General features: G+C 34.3%; 1 protein-coding gene across 3 annotated transcripts in view; it reads left to right on the top strand.

Annotated features, from left to right (window-relative positions):
- The first annotated feature begins 268 nt into the window (after positions 1-268).
- Positions 269-23,210, top strand: part of LOC122403620 (G-protein coupled receptor Mth2) — a 141,210-nt gene continuing 118,268 nt past the window's right edge. Inside the window, exons 1-4 of one of the 3 annotated variants that reach the window (XM_043407238.1) lie at positions 269-863; positions 934-2,217; positions 8,280-8,670; positions 16,491-16,865. In XM_043407238.1, the coding sequence (XP_043263173.1) occupies positions 8,413-8,670; positions 16,491-16,865 (633 nt within the window). In that variant the 5' untranslated portion in view covers positions 269-863; positions 934-2,217; positions 8,280-8,412. Of the gene's footprint in view, positions 2,218-8,208; positions 8,671-16,490; positions 16,866-23,210 lie in introns of all 3 variants that reach the window. The other 2 variants (XM_043407236.1, XM_043407235.1) reach the window with 2 other exon arrangements.

The following is a 23,210-nucleotide window of genomic DNA, read 5'->3' on the forward strand; positions in this document are numbered from 1 at the left end:
ATTTTTTGAAACCCTCGTGGCGAGTCCTCCCAGGACTCATCCTCCTTTCTCGTTCTCGTCTCGCGAGTGCACGCGATGGAACGTTAATCAGCCGATTAAACGCCAGGAGGTATTGCGAAACGAAGAAAGAAAAAACCGATGATAGTCCCGTGAGAGGGGAATCCTGGCCAGGAGAGGGAGACTAGGCGCCAGCGGAATGAGACGCGTGTTGGTTTTCTTGTCGTTCTCGCGGCAAGCCTAGTCGAATTTCTGTCCGTTCGTGCGAGCGAACAGTCGCGCTTCTGCGTTCGCATTCGTCGCGTCGTTATGTGTCTTCGTTATGTTGTATCGTTCGGGCAAACTTAATCGGAGATAAACGATAAGGGGGTGGAAATCACGATTCCCACGAATATCCTCTAACGTAGAACTCAATTTCTTTCTCAAATTCCGACGAATATTCGTACGAACAAGCTGTAATTGTTCCGTTGTAAAACGCGAAACGATTCGTTTTCATCGTAATTTCTCGTCCCGAGCGTGAATCGATGAGTCCGTAGCTTCGAAACGAGGCGTCCGGAATTCCCATTGTTGCCGCCAGAATTCGAAGCGCGACGTGCACGCGCGAAAGAGTGCTTCATCGACGTAAGTGAATGCAAAACGGGCGTTCCGCGCCGAGGGGGAGATCGGGAGGGAAGACGAAGTACGTAAACGTAAATCGAAGACTCGACCTTAGCCGTTGAACTCGGATGCGATTGGGCGCCAGAGAAGGATTGATTTTTCCCAATAGGGCGAATGAAACGAACGAGGAACTTTGGCGAGCGACGAGTTCCTTCATCGATCCTCGCGAGAAGAGAGTGATTGATTCCTAAAGACCAAATCAGGAAATAGTAATTAGAATTATCCAGGGATCTTGGGAATCGACAGAGGGGATAAATATAATTTTACGTTGTTTCATAGCTTCAGTCGTCGAGACAATTGCAACCCCTAAGATGCTATAGATTCTCGTTAAGTCGCTCGGCAGCGGAATCATAACTCAGGGGGAGGGAAAGTGCGCAAAGGGGTAATAAATTCGTGACGAGGGAAATCGTTCGAACGAGAATTACGTCCACAGGAAGAGAACTTGGATCTTGGATCAAGGAATTACGTAGGAGCAGCCGAGGGAGGAGACGATCGAGGAAAATCGAGCAGAAAAGCGCGAAGAAGTAATAAGTTAGGCGTTAATAGCAAATTGGAGGAAACGAATAGTTTTTTCCCGGGCGATTTTAATTGGCATTTGATCGATCAGCGTCTCGTTAATAAGCGATGGATGGAGAAAGGCAGGGGGGAGAAAAAAATATAACTGTCTTTGAAATGAATCGAGAGGATGATAATAATTTAGTGGACCGTTTGAAGGCGACAGAGTCGATCGAAGGAGAGGACGTAAGGTTTCCCTGAATCTCGCGGTCCTCCCACCGATAAGATTACTTTTCACGAAACGTGCCAGCTAATTTCGAGTAATAGCTCCTTTGTAATTGCCCAGACCCTCTCTAGAGATTATTGCCTGGATGCGGCTGCGTGCGTGCCCCGCGTTGCATTATGCAACGGAAGCAACGATTTAATCGACCAGAGACTGCTCGCTCTGAATCACTACAAGATTACCGCAGGGACCCGGTTAGACCCAACAAAGAAGCTTGGCAAACGTTGAAACGTTGTATAAACGATCGAAACACCCAATTCGAACCGAAAAGTTAGACTGTAGATCGCTAACTTGTGTTTAGACACGATCTCTTAGGATACGGAGAATCATCGTATGTCTCGATGCAATTGCGAGCGTACACCGTCGATGGAATGGGGGATATTTTGGTTGAGTTCTAATGAAACGATATAAAAATAGAAAAAGTAGAGCAGTTTCCGATCTCGCGTGGACCGGGAAGACAATTTTAGTTGCCGGTTCCTGGAGTGTTCGTGCGTCGAGGGAGATCGAATGAGTCAAGTTTAAACAACCGCTGAAGAATCCTCCAGCTGTCGTGCCGACGCCGTGCTCGTAGGTTCGTTGCCGTGATTCGTATCGATACTCGACCATTTTATCACGCTTCTAGTCGGGTGTCTGGCGCTCCTATACGAGAACAAACCTCGCGGCAAAAAATGGTGCAGTGAAAACCGCGAAAAGGAACCGAGATCCGTGTGCAATAACCTTGTACAAATATTTGAAGTTGTGGTCGGCGTGGTTTAGCGGGGAAAAATTGAAGTATCTATCGAGCGGTAAGTCCCCGTTTACGCGAAAGAGGAATATTTTTCATTCGGGAAGCTACGAGTATCAATTAGCTACTCCGATACAGCGGCGTGTGAAAGTTTCCAAACAGTTGACTTCACAGCTCTGCTTTCGAGGCGGAAATGTGTATTTTAAATTTTCACGTGCGATTCGAGCGTGGCGGGAAGGAAAGGAAAACGTTGTTTATTTGAACTAGTATTTACTTTATACGTTTCTATGTACGATTAACTATACTGTCACTACAACACGAGAAATAGATTTTTTATAAAAAGAGCAGTGGAAGAAAGATTTATCAATTTTTATGATTCACAGTAATTGAGACAATTTGGATAGAGAAGGCATCTAGAATCATTATGTAGGGCATCTAAATTCATTTTCAGCGTTTAGGTTTAACAGGTTGCTTGAAGGACACTTGTAAAAGAGTACTTCGTAAAATCGGGGGTAAAATAAAGGGTTATTTTTAAATATGCAATTTTTTAGACTTTTCTTGTTATTTTCTAAAACGAAAACCGTAAACTGCTCGTTTATTTTTTAAGATTACATTTTCATTGTCTCCATTATGTTGTATAATATTTTTCTAATTTAGTTCAGTTATTTCTTACGTGAGCCGGTTATTATGAAAGTAATGTCATGAAACCAACAAAATCGAGATTTTAATTTAATATTATGTCTTATCAACTATATTTAATTTTTATGAAAGAATTTTGGTCAAATTGCAATGAAATAAGCAATTATTATTATCTGCTACATTTTTATGTTTATTGTAACAGTGACGTAAGTCATTTTTTCCCTTATGAGCAGCAAAAGAAGTAAAATTGATGTAAAGACATAATTATCTCTACGAAACCAAAGAATATTATAAATTAATGGAAAAGTGCTATAAATCGTATGATACAATAAAATTTGTTATAAAACTTTAATGGATTTTAAGGAGAAATTTCATGCTTTAAATCATTTGCTAAGAAGGAGGGGACCAAATTATTTTATAACCTATAATTGGCTCCATTATTACTTCGAGACTTACAAAGGAAAGTATACTTTCACATTCCTCCAATTCATCACGAATATTTTGAAGCTATTGAAGTGTGCAATACAGAAAATTTTGTAGTTGAAGCAGACAGTACGTAAATATTCATTGAAATAATAATTATAAAGTTGCAGTCATAAAATAAAAAATACAATTTTAAAAATAAATTTTTTTTTCAAGTAGTTCTTAATGTTTCTAATTATGTGTTATCGTGGATCAACAACTAGGATGTATTATTAATTTTGGAAGTGGCGTATGTTATTTCACTTTTCAAAACACGTATTTTCATATAAGTTATTCATGAAATTTATTGACCTTATATAAATTTCACATTAGTAGAACATTTAATTTTTTATGCAATCTCCATTAGGATGGGGAAAAATTGTTTAATATGATCAAACTAACATTTAAATATCTCGAAATGAGATATGTCTAACTTGAGCCACTTTCATAATAACCGACACATATCTAAGCTTGAAGTATAGATTATATAGGAGGTCAAATGGATGAAAAAAGTTTATATAAATTTATGTTCGAAAATGCTTTATTGAAAAGATATAAAAATTTAAACATTTACGAGTAAAATTCAATTCGTTTTATAGAATCGTATACGTATTATAAATTCTCAATAGTATTATTATTTACATGTCCTTACCTACGGTCTCAAGACCTCTACTATTAATCTTTCTAATGTCTAATAAACACTTCGTCCTGCAACATACATTTCCATTTCGAGTTAGTTTATATAAACACGGTAGAAACACAAGATTAACTTTGGAAATGTATTCAAAATACATTTATTATCATTTCCAATCTAGATGGAATATTTGAAATAGTTAGACAATCACTGATTCGACGAACGTGAACCTGCATTCTTGTAAAGGGAATTTTGGAACATTTCTTATAATTGCCACAGTAAATCATAAATATTTTTCAATCTAATTGACCTTAGTAACACGTTTGTATAAGTTTGACTCCAACTCTTTTGGACACCCTGTTTACTATAGTAGCAATTCGCTGTCAGTTGTCTTGGCAATTTTTTTTAACAGAAGTATGTTAAAAAAAAATTGAGTGACACAAATATTTCTTCGTATTCAGTGTTTCATTTTCATTGTACTTTAAAGGTAAACGTTCTCATGCACACTATTGTAAATATATCTATGTGTTGATTTTAATATACGAGATTTCGAAAACGAGCGAAATTTGGCATAAAGAACTTTATGTAACCATGCACACTATTGTAAATCTACAATTTACGAAATTTGGCATAAAAGAACTTTATGTAGATTTACAATAGTGTGCATGACTCGTTTACGAAGTCTCGTATATAAAAATCAACACATTTTCACATACACGAGTTATTCGTAAAACGAATCTGTTCTTCTCCGTCGACATCGCACGTACGAATGAATTTAAACGAAATTAAATAGTACATAACTTTCATCGGATTGAAACTCTCGTGAAAATCTTGGCGCGAAATTTGAAACGTTGAAATAATATTTCGGAAAAATTCTAATATTTTTGAAGAATTCTGGGTAATCATTTACTTTAGCGATTCCTCATCAATTTCGATGACCTTGAAATATGTTGTCAAGGTTACTATTATGAAGATTTTTCCTTTATACGTGTTACCGCCGCTCGGCCTTAGTTTTCGAGATATTTGCAAAAATAATTTTATGTCTGAATTAGCCTCTGGTTGAGTTGGAGATAAAATATTAAACTTTATTCTTTACTATTATTATTATTATCGTTATTATTATCAGAAATTGGAAAAATGTCTGCCATTATATAAAAAAATGCAGGTATTCTTGTATTAAAATCATATTGTCGTCGAAACAAAAACTCAGCTATGTAACCGACATAATGCTCTTTCCGGGTCCCATATCGTGGAATATTTGCTCTTGTTTCACGCCAAAAACGTTCGATGTTCTGAGTATGTGCACCATTATATGGATCGATGAAATTCATCTTGTGGTTTACAATTAAATGTTTATATCCTTCCTCACTGAGGCAATTAAAAAGCTTTCCATCAATTTGACATAATTGTTGAACCTGGTTTAATCCATTTTTTAATTATCCAAAGTAAAGTCTCGGACGATCTATTTGGAACTGATTCAATAAATAAACGTTTCGTCGTTTGTTCGAAGCCACCAAAAATCCGCTGTCCAGTACGATGACGTCCTCTGTTGTATTTACGTTTTCCGATTTTTGCCTCGTCAATTTCAACTATTACATTTTCACCTCCGACTTGAACTGAGGTTTTATCCATCCATAAAACGCATAACTCTCGGCAAAAACTTGTCCAGTCGACAACTGTTTTTGATGATAGATCAAGTTCATTTTCAAGAAAAACTTGTCGCGGCGGTCTAAGCATCAGATGGTATCCAATATAACGGCAGACATTTTGAACAGGAACATGCGATTGTTCAAACCAAGAATTTTGTTATGCACTGATCTTTAAATTGCACTGTATTTTAAGACATATTTTATTTCGGTTTTTAATATAAGATGTTGAATCACATGAAAATATCAAGTTTTCTCGGTCAAGTTTCATTTCTTTCCCACACTAAATGCAATTGATAGCACCGCGGATCACATTTCGTGTAATTAAGAAATCGACTAATTTGTTATAATCATTGCATATGTTCTAAAATTCATATAACTTCATTTTAAGGACTTGTAATAAGGTACTCAATAATTACTGATGCCAAGGTAATAATCAAAATGCGACTGTAAATACTGAACAGATTCGTGAAATACCGTATCTGTAACTTCTTACAAACATAGTCTCATGTAAAATTTCAATCATAATATTTACACCATATCAACTTTGTACAAACCAATATTCAAATAACAGTATACAAATAATGTACACTGTGTCAAGCTAATATCGGATAATATAAATAAAGAAAATTGAAATAGAAAATGAATGCATGACCGACCGCCTTACGGCGGCCAGTATAAGAAAATCTAACCCAGATCTAATCCATTATATTAGTTACTAGGTAGAATAGTTAGGTTTAAGTAAGGTTTGGGTTAGACTTCTTTATGCTACTCAAATCGAGTTTTTAAGCATATCCGTTATACGCATCCATTGTCGGTTGCCTCGATGTACAGTTATCGAAGAAAGTATCCATACACCGCAACACGTTCTGTTTAAACAATACAAAGTTTGATTATAAAAGGCTAGTTAACTATAGAAGGCACACATGCAGTTAGGGAATTAACTCAGCTTTCAGATAATATGAATTTTATTGTGACTTGAATAAAAATACAACAAACAAATCTCAAATGCCTAATGAAGTAAGAAAATCAGCGAGAAAAAAGTATTCATACAGAATTTTGTTTGTTTATGAATCAGTCATATTTATAGTAATTAATATTATGTAGGATACCCGTTATTATCAATGATAGCTTGTAATTGCCTGGGCATAGATTCAATTATGTTATTTGTTACATTTCCCTCCATTTTTTACCATTCCTCTTGCAAAGCATTTTTTAATCATTTTTATTTGTAATTTTATATTTTTGCAAACGATGTTTCAATTTTCGCCATATATGCTCGATTGGATTTATGTCCGGTTATTGCGGAGGAGTTTCCAAAACGTGAGGCCTATTGTATAACAGCCATTCCCTAATTAAATGAGTCTTGTGGATGGGAACGTTATCTTGCTGAAAATAATAATTGTCAGAAAGACCTAATTACTGTGCGCTGTCTTTCAACCTTGATTTTAAAATACTTAAATATTTATATTGGTCTACTATTCCATCAATGAAATGCAAGTTTCCGAGACCATTTGCGGCCATACAGCCATAAGCCATACCATAAGGCTACTTCCACCATGTTTGACTGTAGGTTTAATGTTTTTGGGCCTTAAGGATTCTCCCTTTTTTCTGTATACTAATTTTCGTCCATGTGAACCCCAAGTATTAAACTTGCTCTCGTCTGAGAAAATAACTTGTTTCCAAAAATCTAATAATTTATTCTTGTAAATTTTGCGAAATTAAGTCTTTTTTCTCTATTCACCTCATTGACGTAAGGTTTTTTCCTCGCTACTCGTGCGAAATACTTTGATTCTTTAAGTTTGTTTGATATCGTTTTGGGACAAATTTTGTTACCGCTTTTTGCTTCTAATTCTGCTGCGATTTTAGGTGCACTTTCAAATGGATTTTCTTTTATTTTCTTTGTAATAAATCTTTCATCCCTTTCATTTAACTTACTCGGTCTCCCGGAACGACGCATATTTTCAATTAATCCTGTACTTTTGTACTTATTAACTATATATTGTACATTAGCATGACTCCTTTTTACCATTTCACCAATCTCGCGAAGTGATTTCCCACTTGTCCATAATTCAATTACAATTTTTCTTTCCTCTATTGTAGCTTCCTTATTTTTAGCACTCATTGTGATACAAATTATGAATACAAATGATGTCACGTATGAATACTTTTTTCTCGCTGATTTTCTTACTTCATTCGGTATTTGAGATTTGTCTTTTGTATTTTTTTTTAAATCATAACCAAATTCATACTATCTGACAGCTGAATTAATTTCTCAACTGCATATGTGCCTTTCATAGCTAAGTAGCCTTCTATAATCAAAGTTATTATTGTTTAAACTGAACGTATTGCGGTGTATGGATACTTATTTCTGTAACTGTATCTATAGAAACAATAAACAATCGGCGTTTCAACGCTTACACACACGCTGCCACAGTCACGTACGTATGGACAGAATTAATTGTAGTAGCAGCGATCTTTTTAACGCAAAATTTCGGAAACTAAGGCCGAGCGGCTATAATGTATACAGAAAAAAATCTTCATAACAGTGACCTTGACAACATATTTCAAGGTCATCAAAATTGGTGAGGAATCGCTAAAGTTAATTACCGAATTCTGACCAATCTATTCGAATTCCATCCACCAATCTCTTCGACTTTGTACACTAAAGCGTAGCCGTTTGGAAACTTTTGTGCGCCACTGTATTTCGTCATCGAGCTACGAGGACCAATTAATTTGTAGCTACAATCGTGAACGAGGACTCTGTGGAAAACGACGTTCGCTGGAACCGGAGTGAAGTGAAATCGCTCAAGGCCACATTCCTCCTTTCGAGGCCATTCAAGTGCAATTTGACTGCCACGAAACGGGTCCCGCGATGACGATGAGAAGCCTGATCCCCTTGGCGCTCGTCTGGGTGTCAGCGGTTCTATCAACGGCGGAGACGACGTTCAACAAATGTTGTCCAACCGGGGAGATTTTCTCCGATGAAAAGGGGAAGGCGTGCGTCCCGGCGCCATCGAGCGCGATGGAACTTTACAGCATCGGTGACGACACGTCGTTTCCGAATTGCACGGTGGTGGACGACATCAGGATCACCCTCCTCTCCTCGATGCAGGCCACCAGTTACCTGCGGGTACGGAAACCGTACGGGATCCCCCGTTTTCCTATTAAATCCAGTCGTATATTTTCCAGCGAACGAAACGTGACGAATTGATTTGATTCATCCTCGCTTCTTCTCTCTATAATTTCCGTGGCTGATTATTTATCACCGATCCACTATATCTTTGTTCTCCCGCGATCCATTGTACTTAGATTCTTGAAATTATTCGCGGGAACCGTGAATTTTTATCGAGAATAAACGCCTGGAAAATTTGGCGCGCAAGACTTTGATTCAAATCAATTTTCACGCAATTATAATTTTCTCTTATTTTCTTCAGTCAATTTTTAAATTAATCGTGTTAGTTTTTTTGGAAAAATCCTGCCGTACAGTGTTTTTGAAATAATCTTATTTATCAGCTTTATTCGGTCACGCTCCACAAATGGTTTTCTAACCTCAAAAATTGATTCCATCGACGGCCAAGAAACACGTGGACAATTTTTACGAAAGGACACGATCACGATTGGGAACCCAGCCAAAACCTCGTTGCTGGTATAATTATTACTGTATTGTGTTCCTTGATCGATTTCAACGTGTTCAGAATTTTACCACGTTTATTCATTGTTAATCTTAAAAAGAATTTAGTCGTCATTGTAGAAGTTGAAAGATATGCAAACAATTTGAAATATTCAATCACTGTCATCAATTGGGTCGTAATCTTAAAATGCATTTAATTGGAAGCTAAAAAGCTCGTCGACAATGTTCCAACTTTCAAAGCTGGAATGCAATCAATGGACGTTTTTGGAATTGTTATAATTCGAATTTGATTGCTTTCATTGGCAGATTTAAATGGATCGATTACGGATTTTAACAGAGTGGTTAAACAATTTAGATTGAAAGGCGCGGGGGAAGTTAAAATAAATGAGAGAAAAATGACTATTCTGCGAGAAGATCGCGGAAGATTATGGCGGGATTCCCATTGATCTCATCGGTGCCTTTGTACGCTAAAAGTCCTTCGACTATAATTTTCTTGAGAGCATTATAAAGGTTTCCCCAATTGCTAAGGTCGTAAAAATGGGGGGAAGAAAGTTTTCGATCGAAAAAGTGCTTTCAACGTGATTTAATAGTAAAATATGTCCATCGAGTCGAACATGTATTTATTTCGAAAATCGTGAATTTTTACCGTGTCCACGTAGCCTGCAGTGTTTCAAAATCGCTTCCAATATTTTAATGGAACTGAATAATTTATTCTGCAACGGTGCTTGTAAATAATATCATTGAAGTAGCGACAGTATCAAACAGTATCGATTTTTAAACGACCTTCGTGTCATGTATTGCATTCTGCATTAAATCGCTGCATTAACTTTTATCTGTGAATAACAATTAGTGAATATCGTTTGCTATATTATAAATATGGTAAAGATCTTCGCATTTTTCTTTATAAATTTTTTACATACATAATAATTTACATAAATAGCAATATAAACGATGGATAATTATAAATGATTGATAGCAGTGATTGGCTGCTTTAGGCGCAACAAATAATAATTCATGTTTTAGTAGCTATGACTTAAGATTTATTTAATTGTTTATTTTTATATTTCACACTATACAGGGTGGCTCATGCAATTGTTACAAGTCATAACTCCGTTATTATTGCATTTACGAAAAAATGCCAAAAGAGAAAGATAAATGGTTCGAAGAACACTATATCTGTAGGCCTTTAAAATTTTTTTTAGATGCAGCAGTGCATGTGCAATTAACAATTGCATCATTTCTTTAAATAGAAATGCATATTTTTTTTTACACAGATCGATTCTTCTGTTCATTCTACGTATAAAATGATTAGGGTACCATGGCAAAAAAATTATTAGATTTCGAGATATTTAAAAAAAATGTCTTCATTGAAGAAGATGCTCAAACGCTTCTCCGTTACATTCTAAACATTTCTGATAACGTTTTTTTATTGTTTGCATAACTGCGTTTAAATTATCTGCAGTTATTGCTGCACATTCCAGTATGATTCTTTCTCTCAGATTCTCTACAGAATCTATGGGATTTGAATAAATTCTATCTTTCAAATAACCCCACAGAAAAATGTCAAGGGGACTTGAATCAGGTGAACGGGTTGGCCAACGTATTGATGTATTTGTTGCGATAACGTTATTGCAAAACTTATTTTTTAGAAACCGCACTTTTTCAAATTCTTAGTTTTCGAACTCGAGTTACGATACGTGAATTACTACTGAATGATGAAATGCTTACTCGTACAAATCAGTTTCTGTTATGATAACAATGTCGAAAGGGTGTTTACCTTTACAACATAGTCATGAAGTGTTTGAGCATCTTCTTCGATAAAGACATTTTTTGAAAATATCTTGAGATCTAATAATTTTTATGCCATAGTACCCTAATCATTTTATACGTAGAATGAACAGAAGAATCGATCTGTGTAAAAAAAAATATGCATTTCTATTTAAAGAAATGATGCAATTGTTAATTGCACATGCACTGCTGCATCTAAAAAAAATTTAAAGGCCTACAGATGTAGTGCTCTTCGAACCATTTATCTTTCTCCTTTGACATTTTTGCGTAAATGCAATAATAACGGAGTTATGACTTGTAACAATTGCGTGGACCACCCTGTATACATGCACGATACATTTATCGTAATACTAAAGAAGATTTGATATACCTTCAGAGGGTTTAGAAACCTAAAAATGATACAAATATTTAAAGTTGCATTACACAGTTTTTCTTTTATTAATTATGCCATGAACCAACATGCTTACTGCTCCAATTAAGAAATTAAAACATTCGAGAAGCGAAGATTTGCATCAGGTTGCATAGTGTATTTACCATAATCATTCACAGAGAAGATATTACTATACTATATACAGAGTGTTCGACCACCCTTGGGAATAATTTTAATGAGAGGCTTCGTTAAAAAGTTATTAACAAAATTATTAATAAAATTTGTCCACCTGCACGAATTTTTTTCTCGAAAGTGAGTAGGATTTCAGGGGTATGTCTATTGACCAAAAATGATTGTAATTGGCCCGTGAAACCAAAAATAATTTTTTCTAAATGATTTGAAATTTTTTAATTTCGCCGAAAAATTTCTACATTTGTCGATTTTTCTTAAAAATTCGTTTCTTATTTTTAATAAATTTGTTTCACCCGCTACGGAAAGAATGTCTAATACTTTTTGGTAGGTAGCCATGAACTCTATTTCCTCCAAAAATTTCAATGAAATATATTCACTATTGTAGGAGTTACAAAATAAAATTAAGTTAAGAAATAACGATATACAGAGTATTCGGCCACCCTTGGAAAAAATTTTAATGGGAAATTCTAGAGGCCAAAATAAGACGACAATCAAGAATATCAATTCGTTGACTGAGGCTCCGTTGAAAAGTTATTAACAAAAATATTCTTAAAAATTATTAATAAAATTTGTCCAAATACACGAATTTTTTTCTCGAAAGTCATTAAGATTTCGGAGGTACGTCTATTCACCAAAAATTATTGTAGCTCACCCCTCTAGCTAAAAATAATTTTTTCACAACAATTTGAAATATTTTTTCGCTGAAAAATTTTAGAAGCTACCCCCTGTCGATTTAACATTCACTTTTGATTTTTAATAATTTTATTTGACGCCGTACAAAAAAGTTGTATAATACTTTTTTATAGGTACCCATAAGCTCTACATCAGATAAAAGTTTCATTGAAATATATTCACTACTGTAGGAGTTATGGCTGCTTGAAAATTGGACCATTTTTATGGGGTCTTTCTCATTTCACGGGGTTAAGGATCGACTTTTTGAATATTCTTCAAACTTCTACATATACTACATCAAAATACGCATTGTTTGCATTTTGAAACATTAAAATCCTTCAATCCATTCAAAAGTTATAACGTTTTAAAGATTCGCATGAAATTTTGGAGTGACATTCCTGGCCTGAAATCATATTTTCGGTAATGAATTTTTTTCTCGAAAGTGAGTAGGATATCAGGGGTATGTCTTTTGACCAAAAATGCTTGTAATTGACTCCTACACCTGAAAATATTTTTTCCATAACGATTTGAAATTTTTTAATTTCACCGAAAAATTTCTACATTTGTCGATTTTTCTTAAAAATTCGTTTCTCATTTTTAATAAATTTGTTTTACCCGCCACAGAAAGGTTGCCTAATACTTTTTTGTAGGTATCCATGAACTCCATTTCCTCCCAAAATTTTAATCAAATACATTCACTATTGTAGGAGTTATGGGCGTTTGAAAATTGGACCATTTTTATGGGGTCTTTCTCATTTCACGGGTTTAAGGATCGACTTTTTGAATATTCTTCAAACTTCTACATATACTTCATCAAAATACGCATTGTTTGCATTTTGAATCATTAAAATCCTTCAATCCGTTTGAAAGTTATAACGTTTTAAAGATTCGCATGAAATTTTGGAGTGACATTTCTGGCCTGAAATCATATTTTCGGTAATGAATTTTTTTCTCGAAAGTGAGTAGGATATCAGGGGTATGTCTTTTGACCAAAAATGCTTGTAATTGACTCCTACACCTGAAAATATTTTTTCCATAACGATTTGAAATTTTTTAATTTCACCGAAAAATTTCTACATTTGTCGATTTTTCTTAAAAATTCGTTTCTCATTTTTAATAAATTTGTTTTACCCGCCACAGAAAGGTTGCCTAATACTTTTTTGTAGGTATCCATGAACTCCATTTCCTCCCAAAATTTTAATCAAATACATTCACTATTGTAGGAGTTATGGGCGTTTGAAAATTGGACCATTTTTATGGGGTCTTTCTCATTTCACGGGTTTAAGGATCGACTTTTTGAATATTCTTCAAACTTCTACATATACTTCATCAAAATACGCATTGTTTGCATTTTGAAACATTAAAATCCTTCAATCCGTTCAAAAGTTATAACGTTTTAAAGATTCGCATGAAATTTTGGAGTGACAGTTCTGGCCAGAAATCATATTTTCGGTAATGAATTTTTTTCTCGAAAGTGAGTAGGATATCAGGAGTATGTCTTTTGACCAAAAATGCTTGTAATTGACTCCTACACCTGAAAATATTTTTTCCATAACGATTTGAAATTTTTTAATTTCACCGAAAAATTTCTACATTTGTCGATTTTTCTTAAAAATTCGTTTCTCATTTTTAATAAATTTGTTTTACCCGCCACAGAAAGGTTGCCTAATACTTTTTTGTAGGTATCCATGAACTTCATTTCCTCCCAAAATTTTAATCAAATACATTCACTATTGTAGGAGTTATGGGCGTTTGAAAATTGGACCATTTTTATGGGGTCTTTCTCATTTCACGATGTTAAGGATCGACTTTTTGAATATTCTTCAAACTTCTACATATACTTCATCAAAATACGCATTGTTTGCATTTTGAAACTTTAAAATCCTTCAATCCGTTCAAAAGTTATAACGTTTTAAAGATTCGCATGAAATTTTGGAGTGACATTTCTGGCCAGAAATCATATTTTCGGTAATGAATTTTTTTCTCAAAACTGCGTAGGATTTCAGGGGTATGTCTGTTGACCAAAAATGCTTGTAATTGACTCCTACAACTGAAAATATTTTTTCGATAACGATTTGAAATTTTTTAATTTCGCCGAAAAATTTCAACACCTACTCGAATTTTTTTCTCGAAACCCAGTAGGATTTCGGGACTATGTCTATTCACAAGAAATGATTGTAATTGACCCCCGCAGACAAAAATATTTTTTCCATGACGATTTGAAATTTTTTAATTTCACCGAAAAATTTCAACACCTACTCGAATTTTTTTCTCGAAACCCAGTAGGATTTCGGGACTATGTCTATTCACAAGAAATGATTGTAATTGACCCCCGCAGACAAAAATATTTTTTCCATGACGATTTGAAATTTTTTAATTTCACCGAAAAATTTCAACACCTACTCGAATTTTTTTCTCGAAACCCAGTAGGATTTCGGGACTATGTCTATTCACAAGAAATGATTGTAATTGACCCCCGCAGACAAAAATATTTTTTCCATGACGATTTGAAATTTTTTAATTTCACCGAAAAATTTCAGCACTTACTCGAATTTTTTTCTCGAAACTGCGTAGGATTTCGGGGCTATGTCTATTCACAAAAAATGATTGCAATTGACCCCTGTAACTAAATATAATTTTCTTAGTGTAATTTTAAATATTTTAATTTCATCTAAAAAGTTCAGTACCTACTCGAATTTTTTTCTCGAAACCCAGTAGGATTTCGGGGTTATGTCTATTCACAAAAAATGATTGTAATTGACCCCCGCATACAAAAATATTTTTTCCAGAACGATTTGAAATTTTTAATTTCACCGAAAAATTTCAACACCTACTCGAATTTTTTTCTCGAAACCCAGTAGGATTTCGGGACTATGTCTATTCACAAGAAATGATTGTAATTGACCCCCGCAGACAAAAATATTTTTTCCATGACGATTTGAAATTTTTTAATTTCACCGAAAAATTTCAGCACTAACTCGAATTTTTTTCTCGAAACTGCGTAGGATTTCGGGGCTATGTCTATTCACAAAAAATGATTGCAATTGACCCCTGTAACTAAATATAATTTTTTTAGTGTAATTTTAAATATTTTAATTTCACCGAAAAATTTCAACACCTACTCGAATTTTTTTCTCGAAACCCAGTAGGATTTCGGGACTATGTCTATTCACAAGAAATGATTGTAATTGACCCCCGCATACAAAAATATTTTTTCCAGAACGATTTGAAATTTTTAATTTCACCGAAAAATTTCAACACCTACTCGAATTTTTTTCTCGAAACCCAGTAGGATTTCGGGACTATGTCTATTCACAAGAAATGATTGTAATTGACCCCCGCAGACAAAAATATTTTTTCCATGACGATTTGAAATTTTTTAATTTCACCGAAAAATTTCAGCACTTACTCGAATTTTTTTCTCGAAACTGCGTAGGATTTCGGGGCTATGTCTATTCACAAAAAATGATTGCAATTGACCCCTGTAACTAAATATAATTTTCTTAGTGTAATTTTAAATATTTTAATTTCATCTAAAAAGTTCAGTACCTACTCGAATTTTTTTCTCGAAACCCAGTAGGATTTCGGGGTTATGTCTATTCACAAAAAATGATTGCAATTGACCCCTGTAACTAAATATAATTTTTTTAGTGTAATTTTAAATATTTTAATTTCATCTAAAAAGTTCAGTACCTACTTGAATTTTTTTCTCGAAACCCAGTAGGATTTCGTGGCTATGTCTATTCACAAAAAATGATTGTAATTGACCCCCGCAGACAAAAATATTTTTTCCAGAACGATTTGAAATTTTTTTTTCGTCGAAAAATGTTGCGGTGAGTATGGAACTTTAAACGTTAATATCTTTTTAACGAAGCCTCGATCAACAAATTGGTATTCTTGATTTTCGCCTTATTTTCACCTCTAGAATCTCCCATTAAAATTTTTCCCATAGGTGGCCGAACACCCTGTACATAGTTGAGATAGAATCATGGATAATCACTTTGATATTTAGTGTCAGGAGCCAAATTAAGTTCGTATGAAGTCTCAGCCAATTGAAAATGCCTAACCATGGCCTGATGTTATTGCGATACATCTCAACAAATTTTGTACCCTTATAATCCACTCGTTTTCTGAATTCGCGAGGGAAATCGATGCAGTCGATCGAATCAATTTTCGCCAAGATAAATATTTATGGAGTATCGAAGCTATCCTATTAATCACGTGTTTTGCTCTTGAATTAAGAGACGTAAAAGCGGTAATTTGAATAAAATCAACATTTATTTATTTTAATTCACAGAAGCCATGCCTCGAAATTCTGTACCAACGAGCCACGCGTAAGAGCGACCCGATAGTCGTGGATTGTCGATCGAACGAAGATAGTCCCAAAGAGCATACATCGGGCGTGTCATCGCCACGATTGCTGAGCGTCAGGAGGTGCTGTCAAAAAAATACAGTTTTCGACGTGGCCACGAAAAGCTGCGTACCGTTGGTCGACGCTATCGGCGACGGGAATTATTCGAACGTGGACGAGTTTATATCGTTGCTGCCAGAAGTGTCGAACGCGGTGGATTTTTTCAACGTCTTCAAAGGCCCGCCCGATTGTGGAAGAGAAGCGATGTTCACCTACGAAGTCGACACTGAAGACGTTATGTTCGAGAATGGACTAATAAAGGTGAGTAGATGTTCTTATTTAACGACCTTACGAATAACTCAATGTCACGGATACACCTAAACGATCGAGTAGTTTCAATTGAGTGTGGTAGCAATTGGTCAATTGTGCATCAATTTTCGTCTGGAACATTTTTTACAGGATATGTTTCTAGGGTGTTTCAAGAATCCGCAATACATAATTGTTTACGAAAACTTAAGGGGGGAACCTCATGTAAATGGCCTGTTTTTCAAGAATTTTTTTTGAAAAATGCAATGCACAGATTCATTTAAAATTTGAAGTATCATTTATTAACGTTATAATGTAAAGAAAAATATTTTTTATACATTTTAATTGTTAATAACAATGGTGCAATGGTGGCTTGAATATGGCATCCTGTAAATTCGCCGTGCAGCATACAATGCACAAAAATGATCTGAAACAAAAAACTCAAAATAGAATAGTTAGTTTATGCAAAAACGCTCAGCATGACATTCTCCTTTTGTCAAAATTTTCAAAATTGCAAAAATGGCGAACGTTTGAAAAAATAACCGGATTTTTGATTATGAACAATTGTTAATAACAAGATTTTAAGTAAAAAATAAAAAAATCGGAGCTCGTCATGCTGAGGCCAATTATTTATAGAATATATATGCCAAGTTTCATAAAGATCGAGTAAAGTTTGAGTAGCAGAAAAATCGTGAAAAAATCGTAATTCATTTTGTTGTTGATAATAAAAATGATATAATCGATTAACAAAATAATTTTTTATGAAATCAGTTAATGCTTCGTGCGTCGATGATTTTAGAGAGTTTTGGGGAGATTTCTATTCCATGAATTTTGACAGTTGCTCTAAGTCTCTGAAGATTCTAAACTTAGAAATTGTTTAAGATCGTCTAGAACTTCCAGTAACAGGAATATCTTGCAGCTGCATACAATTTCTAAGCGTGGAAGTGACGTAGATATTATAATGTTAGGGGCTCACCTATTATGTAACAATGATGTTTATTTCCCACAAGTTACACTTTTATAACAATTTTATTTTTTTATGAGAGACTTATTCTTATTTGTTATTATTCATTTAACCAGTTAAAACGAATGCATGATGAGCGATTTAATTCGAGGGATTGATTTGTATGTTTCATTTCGTTCCTAAAAATATGAAGTATAATCGATTAGTATCTTGAATTTCATGGCATTTTATAGTTCAATCATATCTTATGTCTATACAAATGTAGGAAATTGGGGGTTAATTTATCTGCAAAAGAGTAACTGAGAACAACGAGACAACTCTTCGTTAGAAAATATTACAAATTTGTGTCCAGTATAATTTAATTTTCTTTGTTAATCCAACGTAAGATTTTAAAAAAATTCGTGATACGACCCTTGCAAAAATAAGTAAAAAATGTATGAAAATATATGTATAGGGTGTCTACTTCATCCATTCGATATTTTCTTGACAGAAGAACCATTTCGTATCATGTATTTTGATATACCTTGAATTTTACCATATAAAAAACGCACAGTTAACGAGGTTTATCAATTTACCTTGAAGGTTGCATACACTTATCTGAACTTGTGATATATTGCACCACGCCTACGCCACGTGGGACTAGTTTCCGACGAATGTCATTGTAGGTGTCGCAGAAAAACCATCCATTATCCAGAAAAAGTTTTTCCATCTAACTAGCGAACTTGATGCGACTATTCTTGTAAACAGAAAGAAAAATTGTTTCTTCGTGAAAAGGGAAACAAATTCTAACGATAAGAAGGTAATTTATGAAGTGGTCGTATATTTGTCGGACGCACCCTTTAAATTTATGTCAGTTTTCTTCATTCGTGATAGACGATGTTGTTATCATTTGTGGGCGTGTTCGCGCTCATCAGTGTTATTAAACATTATTCGATAATATCATAATTCCCACTTAACGGTTTTTATTTACATTCTCCTACCAGCCTCCCATTCATTCGAAATTATATCAATTTTAGCGTTCTCTTATACATACAGTGTGTTTAAAAAGTATTCGTACACTAGTCAATTTGAGCAAAAACTTTGCAGAACTTTGTTTATTACAAAAGTATGTTAACAAAAACATGCATACATATTCTTAGAAATCTCTGGAACAAATGTCATTAACAACAAATTATTTATTTATATTTATTATGAAAATATTAACAAATTTCCAGAAATTGGCGTGAAATATACGTGTAATAAGTATTCGTACGCTTCTAATTTTACAACAAAAACTATAAATTTTAGTAAGCTTCCGTTTCATTAATTCTATTAATAAAAATGTGAATTTGCATAAAGATCCGCAGTCTAATTATTACGGATTAGAATTCACGACTGTACAGAGAAACTGTAATAGAAAATAAGTGTTTATACATTTTTATGCCACTTGTATTCGTGCATTGTAATGGTGATTCACTATAAATGAAAAGAAACTTGTTTTCCTAGGAATTCTTTGCATTTATTTTTACGAAATGTTGTTTAGTCCGAATGTATTACTTTAAAAATTTTTTTTAATATTAACAAGCTAGTCTTATTAATAAACTAATAGAGGTATAAATAATATAAACAGTAGGTAAATTAACTTAACCTCGATGATCAAACAAGAATCGGTATTTTCGACGTCGCCAAGTTGATAAACCCTAAAATATCTCAATGTAAACGGGTCAATTCATAAGAAACAAATTTTATAATATATAAATTATTAATATAAATTAATATAAATTATATAATACGAGTGAAAGTAACTGTACATAAAATTATAAGATACTACAGTGAGTGTAAAAAGTATTCGTACACTAGTCAATTTGAGCAAAAACTTTGCAGAACTTTGTTTATTACAAAAGTATGTTAACAAAAACATACATAAGTATTCTTAGAAATCTCTGGAACAAATGTCATTAACAACAAATTATTTATTTATATTTATTATGAAAATATTAACAAATTTCCAGAAATTGGCGTGAAATATACGTGTAATAAGTATTCGTTCACTTCTAATTTTACAACAAAAACTATAAATTTTAGTACATAAACGTAACAAAAATCAGTCTATTTGTTATTTTAGTATCTAGTGGGATTTCCTTTAGATTCTATAATCGCTTTAAGCCTTTGTGGCATTGAATTTACTAAATTTTTGGTTATAGTACTAGAAATTTTGTTCCATTCCTCTAAAGGTGCATTTTTTAAATCTTGTTTCGAAGAAATGTGATGGTCTCGAATTTTTTCTTCAAAATGACTCCATAAGTGCTCTATCACATTTACGTTTGGAGACTGTGAAGGGATTTTTAATTGCTGCGGCACATTATATAGGATCCACTGACGTGTATTAGAAGCATTATGCTTTGGATCATTATCTTGCAAAAATATATAATTGCCCTGTAACTGCATTTTATTTGCACTACCCTGAAGATGCTCTTTTGGAATATCGATGTACATTTTGTGATCCATGATACTGTTACGAGCGGGAGCGCGAGATCCTAGATTCGGTCGAGGGGCAGTACTCGACCGGTGGTTTTGGGTATGGTTAGGAAAAGAAAGGAGGTCCGGACGAACCAGGGGCTCTATACCCTGGGAGCCACGGGGTTAGATTTATAGGGAAAATGAATGGTTTCACGGACGAACCAGGGGCTCTATACCCTGGGAGCCGCTAGTAGGAGTGGACGAACCAGGGGCTTTATACCCTGGGAGCCACGTAGGTTTTTAGGATGTTTTAGGATCTTGCTCTCTGTCGTGATGGTACACCTCGAGCGGTAAAGGTGTACCGGGTTCGTGAGATACCCCTAGCCTTACGGTTAATATGGTTCAGGGTTGCTTTGAGTGAATAACACACGTAAGGAATAATAACTTGAATATATATTTTTGACGATGCTCAAGTACAGCTATGGATTTACAAGAAGTTGTACAATTGCTAAATTGCCTCGAAGGCGAAAGATTTGTTATCGGCTTTTACGCGGCGCGTTCGCGGGAGCTCGCACTCGATTACTGGATACTCACTGATAAACCGCTAAGGTAGATAGTCGTAGATAGTTGCTTGAAGGGGATTATAGCCCGATCTTGCCCTGAGTGTCACAGTAACGTCGTGCCAAGAGTTTAGGTAAAACTGAGCTCCCCGAGTAAGAAACCGCGGCCCTTATATAGTTGAAAATGCTCAGTACTAAGGCGGGGCATTACCATAAAAGGCAATGAAAATTGGGCCGGGTGTGCGCATACGGCATGAGTCAACCCCGTTCAAAGGGTTGCTCGCTAGATGCTCGAGCCAACGCCCAAGTCACCAAACGTTTCAGCCCCATGCATGAATGATATGTAACAATACCATCGATAAAATGGAGGGATCCAAGCCCGCTCGCACTCATAGAGCCTAACTGCCAAACTGTGACTGATCCTCCTCCATGCTTTACGGTCGCCTTCAAATTTCTTTTTTCGTACTCGGTATTTTTTTTCCGCCATACTGTACATCGTCCATTTGACCCAAATATGTTAAATTTACTCTCATCGGTAAATATAAAACGGTTCCAGTGCTCCATAGGAACATTAACGTACTCTTTCGCGAATTGCAATCGTTTCTTTCTATTAATTTCATTTACGAAATATTTCTTACGAGCTACTCGGCCGTGATATCCTCTACCCGTAAAAAATTACGCACTGTGCTACTGCATACATTAATATTCAGATCATTTTTAAGTTCAGCTGTGATTTTCACCGCACTTATCTTTGGATTTTCGATTATCTTTATTTTCCGAATTATCCATCGGCCGGTATACTCATTTATTATTCGTTTACGTCCGTTTCTTGGATTATTTTTTACAGTTTTTCGATCGCCATATCTGTGAATGATTCCTTGAATCGTGGACCTCGGTCTATTTAAAACTTTAGAAATTTCACTCAGTGTTTTACACTTATTATGTAAATTTATAACAATTTTCCTTTCTTCTTCAGAGGTTCCCTTGCGTTTTCGTCCCATTTTACTGATAATTTCGTTGATAATGTTTGAATTCAGGATACTACCTATACCGACAGCGTCTCCAGACATACTGATGCTAAGTATGTTTACATATCATGGATTATCTTGTAATCGTTCTATGTGGAATGTTACGAATCAAAGACTGTACGAATACTTATTACGCGTATATTTTAGGTCAATTTCTGGAAATTTGTTAATATTTTCATAATAAATATAAATAAATAATTTGAATTTTTTGAATAATGAATAATTTGAGTTAGTTTGTTAGTTTGCTGTAAATTAGTTAGTTTGTCAGTTAGTTAGTTGGTTTGCAGTTAGTTTAGTTAGTTTGTCAGTTAGTTAGTCAGTATGCAATTAGTTAGTTAGTTTGTCAGTTAGTTAGTTAGTTTGTCAGTTAGTTAGTTAGTTTGCAGTTAGTTAGTTAGTTTGCAGTTAGTTAGTTAGTTAGTTTGCAGTTGGTTAGTTAGTTTGTCAGTTAGTTAGTCAGTTTGCATTAAATCAGTCAGTTTGTCAGTTATTTAGTTAGTTTGCAGTTAGTTTGTTAGTTGTTAATGACATTTGTTCCAGAGATTTCTAAGAATATGTATGCATGTTTTTGTTAACATACTTTTGTAATAAACAAAGTTCTGCAAAGTTTTTGTTCAAATTGACTAGTGTACGAATACTTTTTACACTCACTGTATACATCACTGACACATATTTTAATTTATTTATTGGATTATCTAACGAGTTTGTCCAAAATTTTTCTTCGACAACAATTTATTTTTTACTTGCACAACTGTGTTGTGAGTTTGTATTTTTTGTAACTTTTTAATTCGTTCGTCCATTGGCGTAAAAGTTTTCGTTACTGTCATTGTTCATATTTTTAAATGAATTTTGAAAACTCGAAGAATATTGTTGTCTGACGTTATTATGATAAAACACGATTTTATTCCTTGGAAGTTGCATCATTTGTAACTAATTCAGGAGCAGTGGATCCATTAATTAAATTGTTAATGTACATTCCGAATTTATTGTTATTGTACGTTTCCCTTCCTGAATAGACAATATTCATCAACTTCATGAATATAAAAAATAAAAATGCATGTAATGTTAATATTCCGAGGAACTTGACTGTTGCAAGTAAAAAATCTTGAAAATTATGGTTTAATAACAAGTTTAATAATTCCTGTTTCAATGTATGACAGCTATTTTCTTAAAAATAATGCACATTGATAGGAAAATTTATCCCCACGTGCCGTTCTTCTCTAATGTGGTATTAATGCTTAGTTATAGCATTCCAAGGCTTCGATAATTTTCTGCTCTATGAAGTATAGCGGCTTAACTAATAACCCATTTATTACAATGGTTTCCTTGCACGAAGGGTCAATAGGTAACCCACTTTGGTTTCTTCCCT

Source organism: Colletes gigas, unplaced genomic scaffold, assembly GCF_013123115.1.
Source record: "Colletes gigas isolate AHSC1104 unplaced genomic scaffold, ASM1312311v1 Colletes_gigas_Sc00064, whole genome shotgun sequence".
Lineage (NCBI taxonomy): Eukaryota > Metazoa > Arthropoda > Insecta > Hymenoptera > Colletidae > Colletes > Colletes gigas.